Genomic DNA, 23,195 nt, shown 5'->3' with positions numbered 1-23,195 from the left:
TAATGTTTCTATATACTTAATAAATAAATGTTACCAATGTAAATTGATTTAAACTCTTACTACGTTGTGGCATCTCACATATTGTGTCTCTCTCTCTCTCTCTCTCTCACAGGTAAAGACCTTTTTGGAGCGGAACCCTTCGATCCGTTCACCTGTGGGCAAGCTGACTTCCCACCAGATATTCAGTCCAGGCTGGACGAGATGCAGGTCTGTGAATGATCTTAAGCCCTGTTTAATGGACTCGTAAGAGCGTAGCGGTTGAACCACCACATGATAAAGTGTAGTCGAGTAGACCTCCAGCCTAGTAAGGGGAGTGGGCCCCTACCCTCTCATTTCTGTTTTATATAATATTAACATATCAGAAATACCAGACATTTTTCCAACTTCAGTTGTTCATAATAGTTGCATTTTGGCTCATAAAGGTTTTGTTTTGTTTGTTTCCTGACTATGATGCTCAATATTGGTCATGGGATTAATTTTCTTTGTCTGACATTGTGAACATTAAGGCAAAATATATCTAGCAAGATGTTGAATCGTCGATCCATATTACTGCAGTTAGTCGGCTGAAAACATTGTCATGGAATAGCACTGTGTTCAAAATGCACTTTAGTCATCTTGTAATCCACATTCACTCTTATCTTTATGAGATATAGCTATTTTGTTACATCAGCCATTGGATTCTAGGGCTTGATTGGAATATTATATATTCTATATGTTAGCTATTTCAAAGCTATTGTTTTATGGAAACAATGTAAATGTAAATGATCAGTTGTCACTGATTGCAGATGCAAAACAATAATTTGTCACATCATGGACACCACACAACAATTGTTAGTTGTGGTTTTATAGATGCTTATAACAATGAATATTATACTGCTTCTTTTAAAGATGCGGGTTAGGCTTCTTGCTGCGCATGAATAGATACTTAGATTATAACTGTCATTATTATATTTGATTTAATTGTATTTAAAGTTGCAGCTCAGCTTGTCTGAAATTACAAATACAATGACAGTTTGAACTGCAGTGCTCACGTCTTTTACATAAGTGCCTATGATGGCAGAGTTGTCAGAGGAATTAAACTTTGGGAACATGCACAGCAAATTTGACATCAGAATTGTAACACTTTCTTAGAAATTATATGTGGCCCACCAAAATAGTGTTAAACTAACACTTTTCAAAGTGTTGACAAACTAAAAACCCAGAGTGTTGTGTTCCTAACACCATGGATGTTGCAAATTCAGACTTAAATTAACACTTTATTAAAGTTGATACTTTTAAGGCGTCCTCATGGTTCCCAGCCAAAACAGTTCAGTAGAGTTCATGCATATATTATGACAACGATTTGTGACGTTCGTTTTGGACTGGAGGCAAGCCGATGTTCAGAGCCGAAGTCTATACCACTTTGTCGGTGATTGGTCAACAGTAGGGATTCTTCTGCAAAGTCTTTGTTGTCATTCAAGGAGAGATGACTTGTTTTCATGCACATTTTTTAATCGAAAAATACTGCACCAAAAATCCTACTTAGATGTAGAATTGTACAACTAATATAAAAAAATGACAGATTTCTGAGTAATCTTTTTGAGGAAGTGTATACTGGCTATGGCGTCAGGAGTATATACTACATACTATTAGTTCATTTTAGCATACTGTATATGAACGGTATCATTTCAGTTGAGCGAACTAGAGCGTTGCCTGTCTACCGGAAGTTGATGCTGTTCTATGCAACCTCTTGCTAGCTTGTTAGCATGACAAATGACTAGCCAAGCATTTTACAATTTCGGGTGTGTTCGTAAATTCAATCTGGAGTGCCAGAGCGCACACTGGACGCTCTAGCCGAGGAGTAGGGTTGATCCGGGCATTCAACGGCAGTCAAGCACCCAAGCTAACTGGCTAATGTTGGCTAGCTACTTCCAGACACAAATGAGGGAATGCTGCACTCTGACAATTTTACTCACCCTAGCAGTGCTGGTTATTCAGAGCGTAGGTGACTGTAACTGTGCCGCTGGCAAGAATTGAATTACAATTTTTTCCCGACGTTTACTGACACCGGCCATATTCAACAGGTGTTGAGTAAATTCATCAATTATTCTGCGTGAGTGGGATCTGAAATCGGAGTAGATAGCCAGAATGTACAATGTCCATTGAAACGCACAATGACTATACCACTTAGCTAAGAATTATGTAAATAATCAAGTCAACAAACATTGGGTAGTTAGATAGTTAATAGGAAAATATTCCAAATTAGCTCCATAACATTGACAGAAACATGGCAAACGTTGTTTATAATCAATCCTCATAGTGTTTTTCAAATATCTATTCGATAATATATCCACTGGGACAATTCGTTTTTCAGTAGGACCGATTGGAATAATGGCTACCTCTGTATTTTACGCGAGAATCACCCAGGTGACCACTTGCGCAATTGTAGCCGCTTACGGGTATTCTTCAACATAAATGTGTAAAACTACGTCACAATGCTGTAGACACCTTGGGGAATACGGAGAAAAAGTAATCTGGTCGATAGCCCATTCACTGCTCAATAGGGACGCATTGGAACGCAGTGCTTTCAAAACATGAGGCACTTCCGGATTGGATTTTTCTCAGGCTTTCGCCTGCAACGTCAGTTCTGTTATACTCACAGACAATATTTTTACAATTTTGGAAACTTTAGAGTGTTTTCTATCCTAAGCTGTCAATTATATGCATATTCTAGCATGTTGTCCTGACCAAATATTTTTCCAAAAACGAAAATACTGCCCCCTAGTCACAATGTTTTAAGGCACATGAAAGTTCACATGTTCCAAAAGCATTTCTCCCCCCCCCCCCCTCTCATGTGATGTTTCCTGAAACGAGTCACAGCAACTTCATTATGCTCAAAGGGATATTCATTGGTTTTTAGTTATTTTTTACCCTTCTACTAATAGGTGCATTTCTTTGCGAGGCATTGAAAAACCTCCCTGGTCTTGGTGGTTGAATCTGTGTTTGAAATTCACTGCTCGACTGAGGGACCTGACAGATAATTGTATGTATTGGAGTGCAGAGATGAGGTTGTCATAAACAAATCTGGTTAAACACTATTATTGCACACAGAGTGAGTCCATACAACTTATCTGACTTGTTAAGCACATTTGTACTCCTGAACTTATTTAGGCTTGCTAGAACAATGGGGTTGAATACTTACTGACCCAAGACATTTCAGTTTTTCATTTGTAATTCATTTGTAAAAAAAAAAATATATATATATAATTCCCTTTTGACATTATGGCGTATTGTCTGTAAACCATTGACAAAACATCTCTATTTAATACATTTTAAATTCAGGCTGTAACGCAACAAAATTTGGAAAAAATCAAGGGATGTGAATACTTTCTGAAGGCCCTGTATACAATACATTTCATAAGGCCTTTTAGTTATGGCCTAATTATCCTCAATATTGTGGTGTGACAATATTGTCTCATGAAGCGCATCATACCTGAAAATCACAATACAGTAGTTTGTGAAGTGGTTAATAATACAGCCAGAGGGAGAATATCCAATATTTGTTTATATTTTATCAACTACAACCTGCATTCAGAATGACTGCTATGGTGAAAGATAAACAAGACTACCACAACCATCATAGTAACGAATGCAATAAGTCCAACCCCCTACAAATTAGTTGTAAGTTATTTATCTTTGTATAGTATAAGATCAATTAATCAATGTGCATGCAGAAACATTGTTATTAAAACAAATAATTCTAAAAAACATCTACCTGCAAAAATGCATTCTGGGAAGAATGATAATGAGGGCCCACCCTGTCATTTTCACTCAGAGAGTTAATGGAAATTAAATCAACACAGTCAAGTAACGACAACACATTTATTCACCAATCCCGCTGGTGTTAACCCCACTAGAATCAACACTCGGACATAACATCTCAGTGTTAAGGTAAAAAGAGAGTTAACACATGCAAATTTGCTGTCGCATTCAGCTGCAAATTGCTATCTACAAACATTTACATAATCCCTCTCTCTCTGTCCGTACATGATTAAGGGCTCAATTCAATGCGCAGCGCGGAAGATCTACTTTGTAGTGCTGTTAAAATGTAAAGGTAACTTCCTATTGAACCAACATAATCAGTGTTTACCGTGAATACAGTCTCCATGAACGTGGAAGCCTTGCCTTTTAAATATCAATCACACTATAATGCTGATCTTCTGCGCTTCTGATTGAATGAAGCCCTAAAAATTAAAAAATAAATAATAATAAATAAGTTTTTAATATTTATTTAACTAGGAAAGTCAGTTAATAACAAATTATTATTTACAAAGACAGCCAAGGAACTGCCTTGTTCAGGGGCAGAACTACAGAACTTTTACCTCGTCAGCTTGGGGATTCGATCTTGTAACCTTTCGGTTACTGGCTCAACTCTCTAACCACAAGGCTACCTGCTGGTTACTGGCCCAATGCTCTAACCACTAGGCTACCTGCTGGTTACTGGCCCAACGCTCTAACCACTAGGCTACCTGCTGGTTACTGGCCCAACGCTCTAACCACTAGGCTACCTGCTGGTTACTGGCCCAACGCTCTAACCACTAGGCTACCCGCTGGTTACTGCCCCAACGCTCTAACCACAAGGCTACCCGCTGGTTACTGGCCCAACGCTCTAACCACAAGGCTACCCGCTGGTTACTGGCCCAACGCCCTAACCACAAGGCTACCTGCTGGTTACTGGCCCAACTCTCTAACCACTAGGCTACCCGCATGCTGCAGTAGTTCCTGTAGGAGGCATTAAGATGCCACTCAGTGCAATGTATTTTCTTTCCTCTCCTGCCTTTAATTCTGTCTTAACTATCTGTTTCCATCTCTCTTTTCCCCCTTTTGCTGCAGCGTCAGAGATGGTTTGTACCGTTACACTACATTGACCCATCTTGTAGTTGTCGTGACAGTGTCATCGTGAATGGACTTGCATGTATTCAGTTTGACTCTGTTGTAACTAGTCTACATACAGTCCATCAGTAAAACCAAGCATTTTGAAATGTCATTGAGCTGAAGTTACATTTTCTAGTAAACAATGTGATTTTGAGAAAAGTAAAGCTTCCATAACCAACAAGGTTAATAAATATATTTTTTTCTGTCAGTCTCTTTGATTTGATCATTCACTGCAACAATCAATTGAATAAATAACTAAGGCTGTCAAAGGATAGAAAAATGTAATCGCAGGATATGTTGTGATTAATTGCAAATTCAGAATTTACTCAAACTGAGCTGTTTATACAAACCCCATTACAGGAATATTGACGTCTTAATTTTGTCGAAGCTGGTAAATTGATAAAGCACACTTTCTTTAACCTCAATGTCAACTAGTTTTGACCTCACATCATTGTTTTTAGCTGTATAGATGTATTTTGGATGTTTTCAGTGAATTTTAAACGCTTTCAGACAAAATAAATAGGGTTATTACCCAAAATGTACGTTAGTTGACTGATTACCTCTGATAGCCCTATGAAAAACACATCTGATCTAATGTTGTGTGTACCTGGCTGTCAACAGTATTATCTTTGTTTTGTAACTGAAAATGTGTTATTGCTCGTCAAGCCACTTCATCATATTTGTATTACTTGTTGTTTCTGGAAAAGTCTATCGTCACATGGTGTCAGATGTATTAAAAGTCCTGTAGTTATTATTTGTTACATCCATAGGTCCGACACAGATGCTGATGTGGTTTATGGTGTAGACTGTACATGAGGGTTTTACACTTCTTTGAAGGGATTTGGGTCAAAGCTTCCTCAGATCTTGTTATTTCTCTGAGAAGTGCTTAGGCAATCTAGATTTCATATCCCCTAACCATTACTTTGTGGACTTGGATGCCTGCTATTTTGGACCAAGCAATAATAAGAACTTGGGGCCAGTATGAATATATTTTACGGTGTTTTGGTTACAGCTCACCAAGGCTGTGTCTACACTTAGCACTTACATGCGATTTCTGCTATCAGAATACAAAGATCGCATTGAAAAGACTGGATGCATTGTGTGCTGATTTCTCCTCAGTCCTGATGCAAACAGGCTATCAAAAGAGCATACAGTGGGCGAGATCATCAGCACTCTGCCCACAAGTATCAAATTAAATCAAATCACATGCGCCGAATACAACAATGTAGACATTAACCAACAGTGCAGTTCACCAAGTATCCAGAAAATCTGTGTTTTGGGACCGAAAGGTACCATTTGTCATTAAACATTAGAGGAAATACGTTCCTCGGAACGTGTTTGCTGGCTTCATAAATCCTATATTAGCATATTTTGAAAAATAGTTATGTTCACCTGTTTGCAAACTCTTTAGCTTTGCTAGCTAGCTTGATGACTAGTTAGAGGTTAGCTACAGTAGTTGGCTACTGCCATCAAGTTGTTGTCGTGCTATTATCAGATTTAGCCTGTTCTACCGTTTGCAGAATGCATACTGGCATTTGAATATACAGCGGGACGACGGAATCCGGACACAATGTGGACACCGTAGACAATGTGGACACCGTAGACACATTTAATATGTAGCTGTAGTAGACGCATTACGTGTTTGGAACTGTCAAGTCTAGACACAGCTCAAAACTCAGCAATGTCTCTCAAAGGTTGCAGACATAGAGGAACTGTAGTATTGATTATACCGACCACCTCCCTTTGACATCTTTCTTCCTATAGAGCAGATTCAGATGGGATTCATGTATTTTTCTAACAGCCATTCTCCCCCTTGTTTTACAGGAGGGGTTCAAAATGGGACTAACCCTAGAGGCCACTGTCTTTTCTCTTGAGCCACTAGGCGGTCGCTGCTGATGCAAAGAAGACATGTTTGTGTTACATACTGTAAACTCATTTGTATTAAAAAAGTGCCAGAATTGGGTCTACAGTCAAGATGTCAATGTTCTTCTAGTCCTTGAGGTTTATATGTATTTGCATATGAATTTGGTTTTAGAATATTCAAAAGGTAATATTCAAATCTGATAAAGAAAACACTATTTTTCTAAGAACTGATATGGGAAGGAGTATTTTTGAGACCCCTTGCTTTTAAAGGCAACGAAGGATGTAAATAGTATGTCCAATGGTAAACTCTGTGGCAGAGTTTTCATATACATCTTATGTTGTAGAATCTGCTCTATTGAATATACACCACTTAGATCAACGCTGTTATTTGTCTGTCAGACTTAATGACTTGCTCACCATCAACTCACAAGACATGGAAATGTAGTTGGTCTTGTATTACCACTCATGTACCTAACTCTCAGCTTGTCCTTAATTTGACCATTTGAAAATTTCCTCTGTTATTTTTACTCATTTTATTTTTAGTGTAATTATTTCTATTTTGACCTGACATTTTAACTGATTTAGTTGTGTTGTCTCATTAAACATTTTAACAGGTGCATTTTACATATCGGTATGTATTGCCAGGGATTTACTTTCTTATGATATATGTCAGTGTTCTCTTGCACCAGAAAGCACTTTTGAAAACCTCTGTCAGTGCTTGTTCTTTTTACTTTGCTGTTACAGTTATTAAAGAAAACATTACTGCATCAGTTATCAACACTCAAAAATTCTTGAAATGTGTGAAATACACTACAATTAAAAAAGTTATGCATTTGAAATGTAAAATTCTGGGGGATCAATTATTTTTGCTAACACTTTACATATAGTAATTTTTAAGTGCAGTTACAAAAGTGCTATGTAACAAAGAGATATTACAATGTTGCTAGTGTAATTACAGCATTACTGCACAGGTATAAGAAAACAGCAACTTAATGTAAATAGTTTTCATGTGGGATATTCTCAAGATGTACCTGCGGATATTCAACCATGGATCTCCACTGATGGTTAGGTTTTGATGGACTTATTCGCTAAGTCTGTTGCTTGGTGACATCATAATAACAGTAAGTAATACAAAATTAAAATAAAACGTTTTATTGTCACATACACCAGACAGATGCAGTTAATTGTGTTGTTTTACAGGTCAGCCATAATTAGGGTTAAGTGCCTTGCTCAAGGACACATCAACAGATTTTCATGTCGTCGGTTCAGGTATTCAAAGCAGCAACCTTTCGGTAACTGGCCCAAAGCTCAAACTACCTGTTTGAGTCACTTGTTTACAAACTCATGAACCCTCCTGAGTTTTGATGACAACTTCATTGATCCATTAGGACATTCTTTCTCTCTTGGCGTCCCACTCAGTCACACAGATGCAACTGCAGCTAGTCAGTCTAATTACTGATGTAGAAGGCAATTCAGTCAGTTCTATGCAAGCTTGAAGCTGCTGTACCCTAACAATTACCAAGAGCTTGGGACGAGGAGAGTCGATTAAGAATGACAGAAGAAGGATACCGTGCCTTGCAAAAGTATTCACCTCCCTTGGCGTTTTTCCTATTTTGTTGCATTACAACCTGTAACTTAAATTGATTTTTATTTGGATTTCATGTAATGGACATACTTAAAATAGTCCAAATTGGTGAAGTCAAATTTAAAAAATGACTTGATTCAAAAATTATACAAAAAAGAAACGGAAAAGTGGTGCATTCATATGTATTCACCCCCTTTGCTATGGAGCCACTAAATAAGATCTGGTGCAACCAATTACAGTGCCTTGCGAAAGTATTCGGCCCCCTTGAACTTTGCGACCTTTTGCCACATTTCAGGCTTCAAACATAAAGATATAAAACTATTTTTTTGTGAAGAATCAACAACAAGTGGGACACAATCATGAAGTGGAACGACATTTATTGGATATTTCAAACTTTTTTAACAAATCCAAAACTGAAAAAATGGGCGTGCAAAATTATTCAGCCCCCTTAAGTTAATACTTTGTAGCGCCACCTTTTACTACGATTACAGCTGTAAGTCGCTTGGGGTATGTCTATCAGTTTTGCACGTCGAGAGACTGACATTTTTTCCCATTCCTCCTTGCAAAACAGCTCGAGCTCAGTGAGGTTGGATGGAGAGCATTTGTGAACAGCAGTTTTCAGTTCTTTCCACAGATTCTCGATTGGATTCAGGTCTGGACTTTGACTTGGCCATTCTAACACCTGGATATGTTTATTTTTGAACCATTCCATTGTAGATTTTGCTTTATGTTTTGGATCATTGTCTTGTTGGAAGACAAATCTCTGTCCCAGTCTCAGGTCTTTTGCAGACTCCATCAGGGTTTCTTCCAGAATGGTCCTGTATTTGGCTCCATCCATCTTCCCATCAATTTTAACCATCTTCCCTGTCCCTGCTGAAGAAAAGCAGGCCCAAACCATGATGCTGCCACCACCATACTTGACAGTGGGTATGGTGTGTTCAGGGTGATGAGCTGTGTTGCTTTTACGCCAAACATAACGTTTTGCATTGTTGCCAAAAAGTTCAATTTTGGTTTCATCTGACCAGAGCACATTCTTCCACATGTTTGGTGTGGCTTGTGGCAAACTTTAAACAACACTTTTTATGGATATCTTTAAGAAATGGCTTTCTTCTTGCCACTCTTCCATAAAGGCCAGATTTGTGCAATATACGACTGATTGTTGTCCTATGGACAGAGTCTCCCACCTCAGCTGTAGATCTCTGCAGTTCATCCAGAGTGATCATGGGCCTCTTGGCTGCATCTCTGATCAGTCTTCTCCTTGTATGAGCTGAAAGTTTAGAGGGACGGCCAGGTCTTGGTGGATTTGCAGTGGTCTGATACTCCTTCCATTTCAATATTATCGCTTGCACAGTGCTCCTTGGGATGTTTAAAGCTTGAGAAATCTTTTTGTATCCAAATCCGGCTTTAAACTTCTTCACAACAGTATCTCGGACCTGCCTGGTGTGTTCCTTGTTCTTCATTATGCTCTCTGCGCTTTTAACGGACCTCTGAGACTATCACAGTGCAGGTGCATTTATACGGAGACTTGATTACACACAGGTGGATTGTATTTATCATCATTAGTCATTTAGGTCAACATTGGATCATTCAGAGATCCTCACTGAACTTCTGGAGGGAGTTTGCTGCACTGAAAGTAAAGGGGCTGAATAATTTTGCACGCCCAATTTTTCAGTTTTTGATTTGTTAAAAAAGTTTGAAATATCCAATAAATGTCGTTCCACTTCATGATTGTGTCCCACTTGTTGTTGATTCTTCACAAAAAAATACAGTTTTATATCTTTATGTTTGAAGCCTGAAATGTGGCAAAAGGTTAAAGTTCAAGGGGGCCGAATACTTTCGCAAGGCACTGTACCTTCAGAAGTCACATAATTGGTCAAATAAAGTCCTCTTGTGTGCAATCTAAGTGTCACATGATCTGTCACATGATCTCAGTATATATACACCAGTTCTGAAAGGCCCCAGAGTCTGCAACATCACAAAGCAAGGAGCACTATGAAGACCAAGGAGCTCTCCAAACAGGTAAGGGACAACATTGTGGAGAAGTACAGATCAGGGATGGTTTATAAAGACATCCCATGGAGCACCATTAAATCCATTGTAAAAAAATTGAAAGAATATGGCACCTCAACAAACCTGCCAAGAGAGTGCCGCCCACCAAATCTCACAGACCAGGCAAAGAGGGCATTAATCCGAGAGGCAACAAAGAGACCAAAGATAGCCCTGAAGGAGCTGCAAAGCTCCACAGCGGAAATTGGAGTATCTGTCCATAGGACCACTTTAAGCCGTACACTCCAGGGCGCTGGGCTTTACGGAAGAGTGGTCAGAAAAAAATAAGCAATCATGTTTGGTTTTTGCCAAAAGGCATGTGGGAGACCCCCCAATCATATGAAAGAAGGTACTCTGGTCAGATGAGACTAAAATTGAGCTTTTTGGCCATCAAGGCAAATGCTGTGTCTGGTGCAAATCCAACACCTCTCATCACCCAGAGAATACCATCCCCACGGTGAAGCATGGTGGTGGCAGCATTATGCTTTGGGGACAGGGAAACTGGTCAGAATTGAAGGAATGATGCATGGCGCTAAATAGAGGGAAATTCCTTAGGGAAACCCATTTCAGTTTTCCAGAGATTTGAGACTAGGACGGAGGTTCACCTTCCAGCAGGACAATGACCCTAAGCATACTGCTAAAGCAAAACTTGAGTGGTTTAATGGGAAACATTTAAATGTCTAGGAATGGCCTAGTCAAAGCCCAGACCTCAATGCAATTGAGAATCTGTGATGTGACTTAAAGATTGCTGTACACCAGCAGAACCCATCCAACATGAAGGAGCTGGAGCAGTTTTGCCTTGAAGAACGGGCAAAAATCCCAGTGGCTCGATGTGCCCAGCTTATAGAGACTTGCATCTGTAATTTCTGCAAAAGGTGGCTCTACAAAGTATTGACTTTGAGGGGGTGAATAGTTATGCACACTCAAGTTTTCCTTTGTTTTGTCTTATTTCTTGTTTGTTTCACAATAAAGAAATGTTTTGCATCTTCAGTGGTAGACATGTTGTGTAAATCAAATGATACAAATCCCCCCAAAATCCATTTTAATTCCAGGTTGTATGGCAACAAAATAGAAAAAATGCACAAGAGGATGAATACTTATGCAGGGCACTGTAGTTTCATTTTTGGATCCCTTCCATTGGTCATAACCCTTTGAGATGATCCCTTCTGTGTGCCTACTGAACAAGGGGAATGAAATGGACTGTTCTAGTTGTAAACATAAAAGATGACCAGCTTCCATCTACATTCAATACAGAAGTCTTACTAATAAACAAAGAAACGTTGAAATGAAAACAGAACAAAATCTTTTCAATATTTATTTCAGTGGATGAAACTGACTTGGTTCCGGGATTGAATATCCTATTGATCTGCCTCTGAGATGGTCATATGCAATCAGACCAATCTGCCACCAGAATATTTACAGTTTTGAAATACTTAATAAATACTATCATTATGGGAAGTGTCCTCAAACAAAGGAATTAGAAAGTTGATTTAAGAAAAGCTTAACTAAAGAGAGACATAAATCAACATCACAATGGACATAATACATGTATAATTACAAAGCTAAATATATGTTCAATTCACATGTAATATGTCTTACCTACGCCAATATTTCCTGTAAATATTTATATATTTATCTGTGGAAACAAATTACTTAGTAAATGCAGAAAGGCTCAGCTTTTCCCTAAAACGGAGAACCTTAGCTAATTAATATGACAAAAAAAGAACTTTGGGGATAGACAAGCGTTTTGTTTAATTTGTTGCATAGCAAAAAATACATGAAGCAAATAGGCTTCGTCTCAAAAAGTTTCTATAAAACTAAGAGAATGTGACTTAAATGGCTACCGACATGCAGAAAAAACAACACACTTGTAGTGTTAAAAGGATCATATATTAAAAATATAACACATTCATAGTGTTAAAATGATCACGATTTAAAAGATAATATGTAAAAAATGATCAGGAATTACAAACATAGCACACTCAAAGTGTTCAAATGACCAGGGCTCATTGACAATTAAAGCAATTATTTAAAAAGACAATCACCACACACTGTGTACGAGACATTGATTCCACCTCTCCATCTTTATTGGTCTCTAACCCTCCCTTGTACTGTATATGGGAGAGGAACACTTACAGACAGCACCAAACCTGTGAACAGGGTTACACATAATCATGGCATCCCAGTTTGTGGAGACGAGGTAGCTAACACTGAGGAATCGACAGGTAGCTAACACTGAGAAATCCACTGGTATCTAACACTGAGGAATCAACAGTCTGGTTGGATCTTTAATTTGGATTCAATGGAGTCAGTTCAGAGCTAGGATAACTTGGATACAGAAATCAGTTATTTCAAACTGTTTTTCAGTTCTGGAAAAAAAGAACAATGGAATTTCCTCAATAGAACCATAAACATTAATTTTACATTTCAAACTGATGTTGTATAAACATAAATGAAAGAAATGATGTAAAACATTAAGAGCTTAGGAGATCTTAGTGGTGGAATAAACCATTGTAATTACATTATTTAATGAACTGGGTGGTTTGAGCCCTGAATGCTGATTGCTATCAGATCGTATACCACGGGTATAACAAAGCATTTCTTTTTACTGCTCTAATAAGTTTGGACCCCAGTTTATAATAGCAATAAGGCACCTTGGGGCGTACTGCCAAGAACAGCCCTTAGCCGTGGTATATAGGCCATATACCACACCCCCTCGTGCCTTATTGCTTAAGTAGAATGGTGTTCTCATCTTACAAACAGCAGTTATTGACTATATTTTTTTTAAGTATTCATATTTATCAAGGACATACGGCAGCTTTTCATCTTTTATGCATAACATCAAATAGAGTATCAATGGATTGGATCTTTGTACCTTTATAGATGAAATATCATTTCTGAAAAATAATTTCTAATTGGCTTGAAGGGCATTCTAGAGCAAGCATTATTTCTCTATAATGCACGGTATATCAGCACGGTTGAACTCAATGACTTTAGTTCATTCTTACATGTTCTTACATGTTCTATGTTTGAGCTGGTTTTGAAAGCAAAAGTCTAATAAAACTATTGGCATTGTTGAATTCGATTTTCATAATAACAAGCTAGTTGATTAGCTAAACTAGCAAGTCTATTTTTTTGGTTACCAAGGCAACTACTGTAGCTGTCTAGCTACTTCAGTGGATGTTGAACACATTTCTACCTGCAAATGAACACATTTCAAGAGGTAAATGTGTTTAAATTGTAGCCTTGGTATAATAGGGATAATCAATTCTGAGCTATATGCAACTCAGAGGAAGGCTAGTTCCACTCTGCTAGACCATCATGGAACACACCTTCCACGTTGTTCATTATTTACCAGAGAACCCATAGCCCCTCGTTGATTATCCCTTACATAATGTATTTGTCAAATTCAAGCAAAGTTTCTAAATGTTGCTTACTTGATCTTTGTTTCCCCCAAACATTCATCTAACATACACAGGGCGAAAACATATCAACTACGATGGGGAATGGTTGGAAAGGCACAATAAATATCTTGCCACGAGGCGAGAATTGTCCGCAGTACTTGTATGTACAAGGCTGATCGCGTCAGCTGATAGTTCAAGAGTCTCAGGATTGTCTTCAATGTGTCCCTGTTGTTGTTGTTGTTGTAATTTAAAGGAAGCAAACAGGGCCAATATCGATACCAAACTCCTGATCTGAACCACCAATGTCCACAGGGGCCATATCCATGATGGGAAGTCTGGCTGTTTTCTGTGTCCTGTACTCAAACACGGTCTTGCCCCAGTTACCATTGGATTGCTGTAAAGAGAAAGAAATGGGAAAGGTTCAGTAAGTCAATAGACCACAAACCTCTGAGGTGCCTAATTGCTATTATATAAACTGGCTACCAATGTAGTTAGAGCAGCAAAAATAAACATTATGTCATAGCCGTGGTATATGGTGTGATATACCACGGCTGTCAGCCAATCAGCATTCAGGGCTTTACCCACCCAGTTTATATATATATATATATGTATATAGTGTATAATATAATAACATTACTCACTCCACAACTGTCCTCGACCACGGTGTATCTGAAGCGGCTGTTTCCCTCTGCTTTGAGCTCCAGGTCATTGGACCCCTTGAGGATGACAGCTTTCTTCAGGTTCCCAGTCGACTCGTCCTTGTAGCCCACGGTGTTCTTGCAGTGGTAGGTAATGGTCTGAGAAGCCTCTTTGGAAAGCAGGCGGATGAACGTCATCTGAACAGTGACAGAGTTGGCCGGCTGGTCTTTGTTACCATAGGTGAACTGTGAATGCACAAAAAGAGAAAACAAAAACAAGTTGGAAAATTGCCACCATTTGATGAACTCACATTTTAGATTAAACTACATTTAAATGTGTTATCAACAGTTATCGGTAATGTCGTTATTTATCTATGTACAGGTAACATTTACATAGCACATATTATCAGTGATGGTAAAATGTGTGTCTGTTGCTAGATTTATAAAATTACCAGCCGTGGTCAATCTTGCTTTACAAGTATTTTCCCTCAGCAATAACCCACTACCATATAAAATACTTGCATCCTATAATTACGGGTGGAATTGGGTAGGAATGCATAGGAACAGAATTCCCTCAGACTTCTGAAATGTAAAATTTTAGGGGGAACATTTTGAATGCCCAGTGATCCAGCAGTTCCTGGAGTTGTTTTCCAACCTGAGTCGTAGAAAAATATGAGTATTACAGGGTAGAAACATTGTTCTTACTTGCTGTCCTCTATTGATGTCCACTCCAAACCACACAGGCTTATTCCTTGAGGTGCTCCACCACACTTTGCGAGGTATGCTGGCGGGATTGGCTGAGATGCAAGTCTCTCCCGTCTCCATATTACAATGTACTTTGATAGCATCCTCTGAGCTTCCTTGGTTTGGATCGACCCAGTATTCACCTGGAACAGAGAAAGAGAACATTGTCTCACAATTGTCACATTTAAAATAAATAGCAAATATTTACTCATGAATTAGATCCCATCTGCCAGACTATTGGCTACTTTTACATGGGAGATATTTGAAAAGTGAGTTAGAAAACGTGGCGACATCAGGGGTAGAAGTACTGCCAAAATAAGATTAATGTCTGAATAACTAATAACTACAAAAAACACCATAATGATGATTTTTGATGTGTAGTACATCCCACCTCATGGAAACAACAACTCACCGCTCTTCTTCAGTGGGTAGCACTGCTTCAAGTCCTCACAGGTCCTAGCCGGGTGCTTCCTGCTGCCGTCGGGGCTTTTCATGCTGTCGATCTGGCTGCTGAGGGCCTTCAGAGTGGCCTGGACACCTGGGTCCAGCTGTTGGGTGGCATTGCTGTTGGGCAAAGCCTCATCCTCATTGAACTCGGGAGGGGGAGGGGGGCCGTCATCGTAGTCTTGCATGGCGCCAAACAGGTCATCCATGGCAGCTGTGGGGGGGCCGGGAGGGCCGGGGAGACCAGTGGGGCCTGGCTCTCCAGGAGGTCCCTGGAAACCACAGAGTAATGGTAAGTAATAGTGTTTTACTTAAGTATGAACAAATGATGAGTCTTAACATTATGTGCCAAATTATCATAATGTTTTGTGTTGTCTTCCCGGAAAATGTTTATATCAGTGTACAGATCTGCTATCTTAATTTGATCACAAATTGTAATGTATTCAAGGTCTATTCAATGTTTAAAAGGGCTTCTAAAATGTGTGATTTCCACCTAAAAATGTCAGACATGAATTGCCCAACGCTGACAAAAATGTTCATCAATTATATAATGATTTTCCTGCCCGTGAGAAACTGGTCAAATTAAGATAGAGCATGATAGGTGAAATGACCCTCATATCAACATGCCTCAGGTCCGATTTCGCCGCTAATTCCACGTGTTCCAGGTGGTCCCATTGGTCCAGGCTGACCGATGTACCCTTCTTTTCCTGGGGGTCCAACTGGTCCAGAGGGTCCCTAGCATAACATACCATATTAAAGATACATTTTAATGAGTCACGAAATACAACATGGTTAACAATATGGAACATCATAGAACAGTGTCCTCCTGTATGGTACGTACTCTTTGTCCACTTGGTCCGACTATTCCTGATGCTCCCTGCTCTCCTGTTGTACCCTATAAAAATAAATACAAAATGTAATATCAGGACAGATAGTACTTTAATGGGTATACATTCTACTCAGTAACAGATACTGTATGTGTTGATTTGACGTACCGGTGGTCCGGGTAAACCTTGTAAACCGGTGAATCCCCTGTGTCCCTTCTGTCCTCTATCTCCGTGGTCTCCCAGGTCACCCTTATCACCTCTGGGCCCTTGTGGTCCCTGTTGTTTAGGAGGACAACCGTGCAGTCACAATTTTTATGGGAAAGCCAGTGAAAAAGCAAGAAAGCTAATTTCTGTTTGTGATTGTGTCGTCATACAAATAAGCAAATGAGTTCTGACATGAGTCTAGTAGTGTTAACCACCACATACTGGGTAATCATTTCTGTGAATGCTCGCAGCAAATCAAATGACTTGGATTTCTATTAGGATATCAAATACATGTTTAAGATAAATTGGTGGTATAGTCATTCAAGTCAAATGAAATTATAACCTTAGATGTTTTGATTATGTATCTGTTGATGATGGTCTTACCGTTAACCCTCTCTTTCCTGTTGAACCGGGGGGCCCATTTGGTCCTCTGGAACCCTGTGTTTGAATAAGACCACAGCATGACTTAGTCAGATACTGTATATTAGTAACTGGGTTCAAATGCCTTCTGTTTCATTTTTCTGTATTTAAAATGATTGTTTGGATACCTTTATTTACTATTTAGTGTATATTGATTTTTATAAATGTTTTTATTATATTTTTTTGTATTATTATTATTTATTTATTAGTATTCAAAAAACATTCACTCTTTATGCGACGCAAACTGCCGAGGACACCGCAAGAAGAATTATCACTGAATTATCCCAGTGAATTATTATAATGTTTGTTTGGGTCAATTAATCCCATAAGGGATGGGACGCCAACTGGCAATTTGACACAAAATGTCATTCATTTCATTCAGTAACATGTACACATGTACACATTACCATGACCCTTTCCTTTCCCCATCTTATCTCACCGTGGGATGCTCATGTATTGGCAGGGAAAGTCCAGCGTTAATGAAAAGGGCATATTACATACAGCGTCTCCTCTCTTTCCAGAACCACCGGTGGCACCAACTGGACCCGGAGTTCCGGGTTGTCCCGGGGTCCCGATCAGTCCCTCTGGACCATGGTCCCCTCTCTCTCCCTGTGAGGGTCATCAGAACCAGAACCATTTCATTGCCACGTCTAAAAAGGTTGAAAATGATTTGTCTTGCTGTTACAGCACAGTTGGTCAAGCACAATAAACAATGGGAGACGTTCTGGACACAGTATTGAAAATGAAAAGTGTTCAGCTCCTTCCTACCCTTTGACCAATGACTCCAGCTTTGCCTGGTGGTCCATCAGATCCAGCATGACCCTGGAGGAAAATAAATACTGTGATTAACTACTGTATTCTCCATACACTCCATACAAGAGAAGTTATGCTTCTTTAAAATGGGATAAACTTGTTTTCTAGAGAGCTCTGCTTTGCTTTTGCCCATTTAGCATCATTCACACCCTCTTAAGCCGTAGCCCCACCCATCTCTTAAAGAATTCACATGTAAAGGCATGAGTCAGCATTGCATTGTCCCCCAGGAAGTAGTTTCTCTATTCTCCCCCTCCATTATTTCAGCCAATAATGGAGACTGCCTTTCTCCCTACATACTGTAGCTCAGTGTTTTCTCCTTGGCTAAACTAGGCTCATAATTTATCATTTTTATTATTATTTACTGCTCCAATTAAGTTTGTAATTAAGGCACATGAAAGTTCATATGTTCAAAAAATGTAATACAAAATATATATTTAAAAAAAATGTATGGCCCTACTGTAAAGTAGGAAATAGGGTCAAATGCCTATGATCCTGAATCCGGACACAAATGGTGACTTGTGAAGTAAAGAGTTTTGTTCGGGCAAAAAAGGGTCAACTTACATCGGGACCAGGATCGCCACGGGGTCCGTTGGCACCAGGAGAACCGACCGGGCCAGGGGGACCTTTGTCTCCCCCAGGTCCTGCAGTCCCCTGTTTCCCTGGAGGACCCTACAAACACCACAGGGGCATTGGAACCATGAGGGGCACTGTAACATGCAATGTAGAAGCAGTTCATATTGTGGTCACACGTGTGATCCAAATCAATACACACCGCTGGTCCTGGAAGTCCCAGCATTCCACGCTCTCCCCTCTGACCAGGAAGACCCACAATGCCTCTCTGTCCTGTTGTTCCGGCGGGACCTGGAGGCCCATCAGGACCCTGCGGGAACAAACCCAGGTGGAGTTTATATTGACTGGATATTGTGCTGTACCAGGGTTGGGGTCAGTCCAATTCAACACGACTCAAACTTGTAATTCAGTTTGTGAATTGGATGTTTCCTGATATTTTGGTTGATAATTATTTTTCTTATTCCAATGCAAATCCTGACTGAATGGAGTGGATAAATTGTATTATACAGCAATGTGTTAATTAAGAATTAAGGCACGAGGGGGTGTGGTATATGGCCAATATTCCACGGCTAAGGGCTGTTCGTAGGCATGACGCAACGTGGAGACAGCCCTTAGCCGAGGTATATAGTCCATATACTACAAACCTCCAAAGGTGCCTTATTGCTATAATAAACTGGTTACCAATGTAATTAGAGCTATAGAAAATACATATTTTGTCATACCCGTGGTAGTTATACCACGGCTGTCAGCCAATCAGCATTCAGGGCTCGAACCACCCAGTTTACAATGTCCAATCAATTCCTGAGGTTTACATTTTTCTTTCTAGCCTTGTATGAATACACCTAATTGAACTTATCAATGGGTTAGTGATGTGCATCACCTGAGATTTTCCCAGGAACCGATTGAGAAACATTGCTATTCATTGATAGTTTACCGTGGGTCCGTCCTCCCCAGAGTCTCCCTTGTCTCCTGGGCCTCCGGCTGGTCCTGGGGGGCCTCTTTCTCCTTGTCTTCCAGGGGATCCATTCTCTCCACGAAGGCCAGGAGGACCCTCCTTCCCAGGGGGACCAAGGGGTCCGGCCTCTCCAATGGGACCCTGTCACAAACATAATTTGTTGTAATTTTGTTGTTATTTTTGTTTATCTCTCTGAGAATAATGTGAAGTGCATTCACAATAGTTGGTAAGTGGTTATCATTAAAGTATTACATTCCAGTGGCATATTGATATGATAGCCGATGGCTACTTCCGAATTGGTACATTTAATCAATCTAACCAAAAGTGGTTTGGTGATTTACTTACAGTTGAGCCTGGTGGTCCAACCCTGCCTGCAGATCCAGGGAAACCAGTGGGGCCCTACGAGTGAAAAGATGAGAAGATCCACATGATTACTGTTCATTACATGTTTATATACTCTCTGAACTCTGTGTGTCAATACCTGCACACTATCATGTCAAAGTCCCCAGAGACTGATCAAAATATAAAACATTAACTTACAGGTGCACCCTGGGTTCCTCTGCCACCCTTCAGTCCAGCCACACCAACAATACCCTACGGAGAGATGAAGATTGCTGTATGAGATTGTTTCTCCTGATCTGTTGTCTATGTGAGACAATGTAGCACAAGAGAATGTGACTTTTTTTTTATTTTAATTTTACCTTTATTTAACCAGGCAAGTCAGTTAAGAACACATTCTTATTTTCAATGATGACCTGGGAACAGTGGGTTAACTGCCTGTTCAGGGGCAGAATGACAGATTTGTACCTTGTCAGCTCGGGTGTTTGAACTCGCAACCTTCCGGTTACTAGTCCAACGCTCTAACCACTAGGCTACGCTGCCGCCCCACATGTTTACTCACAGGAGGTCCGTGGGATCCAGATAAGCCTTGAGGCCCTGGAGAACCAGCGTCACCCTTCTGACCTGGCTCTCCGGGCTCCCCCTTGACTCCTGGTTGACCATCAGGACCCTGTATAAGAATAATAAGAAAATAAGCATAAGAGCTGGAAACATCCCGAAGGCCCTACTTTTTTTATGAGACAACACAAAAGGAGGTGTAATAATATGCTATATACAAGGGGTGGTTCAAATCCTGGAGTCCACCTGTGGTGAATTCAATTGATTGGACATGATTTGGAAAGGCACACCTGTCTATATAAGGTCCCACAGTTGACAGTGCATGTCAGAGCAAAAACCAAGCGATGAGGTTGAAGGAATTGTCCATAGAGCTCTGAGACAGGATTGTGTTGAGGCACAGATCTGGGGAAGGGTACGAAAAAATGTCTGCAGCATTGAAGAATCCCAAGAACTCAGTGGCCTCATCATTTCTTAAATAGAAGAAGTTTGGAACCACCAAGACTCATCCTAAAGCTGACAGCCTGCCCAAACTGAGCAATCGGGGAAGAAGGGCCTTGGTCAGGGAGGTACCCAAGAACCCAATGGTCAACCCCGAAGGAAAGCCTTCTCTTCAGCACTCCACCAATCAGGCCTTTTTTTACGTATTGTACTAGGCAAGTCAGTTAAGAACAAATTCTTATTTTCAATAACAGCCTCGGAACATTGGGTTAACTGCCTTGTTCAGAGGCAGAATGACAGATTTTTACCTTGTCAGCTCAGGGATTAATTCTTGCAACCTTTTGGTTACAAGTCCAACGCTCTAACCACTAGGTTAACACTCGCCTTTATGGTAGGGTGGCCAGACAGAAGCCACTCCTCCGGAAAAGGCACATGACAGTTTGCCAAAAGGCACCTAAAGGACTCTCAGACCACAAGAAACAAGATTATCTGGTCTGATGAAACCCCTGATTGAAGTCTTTGGCATGAATGCAAGCATCGTCTCGAGGTAATCTGGCACAATCCCTAAGGTGAAGCATGGTGGTGGCAGCGGCAGGGACTGGGAGACATTTCAGGACTGAGGGAAAGATGAACTGAGCAATGTTCACAGAGATCCTTGATGAAAACCCGATCCAGACCACTCATGACCTCCAACTGGGGCGAGGGTTCACTTTCCAACAGGACAACGACCATAAGCACACAGCCAAGACAACGCAGGAGTGGCTTTGGGACAAGTCTCTGAATGTCTTTGTGTGGCCCAGCCAGAGCTCAGACTTGAACCTGATCGAACATCTCTGAAGAGACCTGAAAATAGCTGTGCAGCGACGCTCCCCATCCAACCTGACAGAGCTTGAGCGGATCCTCAGAGAAGAATGGGAGAAACTCCCAAAATGCCGGTGTGCCAAGCTTGTAGCGTCATACCCAAGAAGACTCGAGGCTGTAATTGCTGCCAAAGGTGCTTCAACAAAGGACTGAGTAAAGGGTCTGAATACTTATGTAAATGTGATATTTCAGTTTTCAAAAATGTCTAAATACCAGTTTTGTCTTTGTTGTTATAGGGTATTGTGTGTAGATTGATGATGGAAAATAACACTAAGGCTGTAATGAAAGAAAATGTGGAAAAAGTCAAAGGGTCTGAATACTTTACGGCTACGCTGTATGATATACCGTATGACATGAATTATTATAATTGCGTTATTTACATCTGTAAATAAAAAGCACTCTATAAATGTAACGTATTATTAGTTGTAGTAGTAGTGGTATTAATATTAGTATTAGTACGATGCTAAGACAATCAATTTAATGTCATCTCAGAGGCATCATAGGTTACAGTAATTAAGAATGACTTACGGGTGGCCCACCAAACCCAACAGGACCAATAGGACCTGGTTCACCACGGTTTCCCTGGTGGAACAGAATAGAAACAGATCATAATGCCATAACTGCTGATATGATCATTTCCAGGTAAATGTGTCACTGTATGGTTTTATACTGAATGTCAGGTTGTCCACTCACAGGCATCGCTCTTGATCCATGAGGTCCAGGGGGGCCTTTAGGTCCAGCTTCTCCCTGCAATTACAACAAGTTCCAGTTGTTCTAGTGTCACAACAAAATATTAGCTAACTAAAAGATTCTAGCTTTTGGCAAAATGTGTATTTACCTTTTCACCGCTGGGTCCATGGGGTCCGGGTGGGCCGAGAGGACCAGGAAGACCCTGTGGTGAGAAAAGGTCTTGTTAAAGGAAATACATTCATCCATTTTGTGACTTTGTACAATTAAATGAGCAGACATATTTCTCTGACAGAACATGCAGCTACGTGTTTCCGAGCTGACTCCTACTGTAATACTCCACTGGAGAATAACTCATCCCTTATAAGGAGGTGTCTTTGTTGTTGTTGTTTTACAACCCCACAGTACAGATAAGCATGGCTCGCCAACTGTTTGAATAAGCTTGGTAAGCACCTGGGGCTACTGTAGCACCTTTTAAATAAGAACATCTGGTATCTGTCTTCACATTATCAAAGCACAAAACTATTTGTCTTAGGTCAAAATAAGAAATAACACAATGTCTCTTTGTGTTGTATTATTAAAGCGAAAGATAAAATGCATGTGTAAATTTGACTTACTCTTGCGCCATCGTTTCCAGGTGTACCTTCTGATCCCTTCTCTCCACTTGTTCCCTACAATAATAATGGAGAATGTCACATGTCAGAATCAGATGGATAATACTATTCTCATGTTATCATAATGATTTACTTGTTTGCTTTGCCCCCCCTTTAACTACCAACATCTACTGTACTCTTCCAAGGGTCCACACAAATCACAGTCATACACATTCAGTAGACAGAAACAAGGATACACTGTCTCCCTAGACAGGATATTATAAGATAAGAA

The 23,195-nt window shown here is 40.1% G+C and overlaps 2 protein-coding genes across 9 annotated transcripts in view; one reads left to right on the top strand and one right to left on the bottom strand.

Moving 5' to 3' along the window:
• Positions 1-7,544, top strand: part of LOC135518971 (PTB domain-containing engulfment adapter protein 1) — a 224,257-nt gene extending 216,713 nt beyond the window's left edge. For 6 of the 8 annotated variants that reach the window (XM_064943961.1, XM_064943960.1, XM_064943964.1 and 3 more), the window contains 2 exons: positions 113-207; positions 6,739-7,544. In XM_064943961.1, the coding sequence (XP_064800033.1) occupies positions 113-207; positions 6,739-6,810 (167 nt within the window). In that variant the 3' untranslated portion in view covers positions 6,811-7,544. Of the gene's footprint in view, positions 1-112; positions 208-4,872; positions 4,884-6,738 lie in introns of all 8 variants that reach the window. The other 2 variants (XM_064943959.1, XM_064943966.1) reach the window with 1 other exon arrangement.
• A 4,165-nt stretch (positions 7,545-11,709) lies between these two features.
• The window catches only part of LOC135518968 (collagen alpha-2(V) chain-like), a 66,592-nt gene continuing 55,106 nt past the window's right edge, over positions 11,710-23,195 (bottom strand). Inside the window, exons 34-53 of the mRNA XM_064943954.1 lie at positions 22,928-22,981; positions 22,462-22,515; positions 22,317-22,370; positions 22,152-22,205; positions 20,329-20,436; positions 19,968-20,021; positions 19,773-19,826; positions 19,407-19,568; positions 18,675-18,782; positions 18,464-18,571; positions 17,858-17,911; positions 17,591-17,698; positions 17,054-17,107; positions 16,634-16,741; positions 16,480-16,533; positions 16,266-16,373; positions 15,607-15,910; positions 15,156-15,337; positions 14,454-14,696; positions 11,710-14,206 (exon numbers count right to left, since the gene is read on the bottom strand). Coding sequence (XP_064800026.1) covers positions 14,060-14,206; positions 14,454-14,696; positions 15,156-15,337; positions 15,607-15,910; positions 16,266-16,373; positions 16,480-16,533; positions 16,634-16,741; positions 17,054-17,107; positions 17,591-17,698; positions 17,858-17,911; positions 18,464-18,571; positions 18,675-18,782; positions 19,407-19,568; positions 19,773-19,826; positions 19,968-20,021; positions 20,329-20,436; positions 22,152-22,205; positions 22,317-22,370; positions 22,462-22,515; positions 22,928-22,981 — 2,172 coding nt within the window. The 3' untranslated portion in view covers positions 11,710-14,059. The remainder of the gene's footprint in view (positions 14,207-14,453; positions 14,697-15,155; positions 15,338-15,606; positions 15,911-16,265; positions 16,374-16,479; positions 16,534-16,633; positions 16,742-17,053; positions 17,108-17,590; positions 17,699-17,857; positions 17,912-18,463; positions 18,572-18,674; positions 18,783-19,406; positions 19,569-19,772; positions 19,827-19,967; positions 20,022-20,328; positions 20,437-22,151; positions 22,206-22,316; positions 22,371-22,461; positions 22,516-22,927; positions 22,982-23,195) is intronic.

Source organism: Oncorhynchus masou, chromosome 29 (genome assembly GCF_036934945.1).
Source record: "Oncorhynchus masou masou isolate Uvic2021 chromosome 29, UVic_Omas_1.1, whole genome shotgun sequence".
In the NCBI taxonomy this organism is placed as follows: Eukaryota; Metazoa; Chordata; class Actinopteri; order Salmoniformes; family Salmonidae; genus Oncorhynchus; species Oncorhynchus masou.
This window is presented reverse-complemented; position numbering and strand designations above follow the sequence as displayed.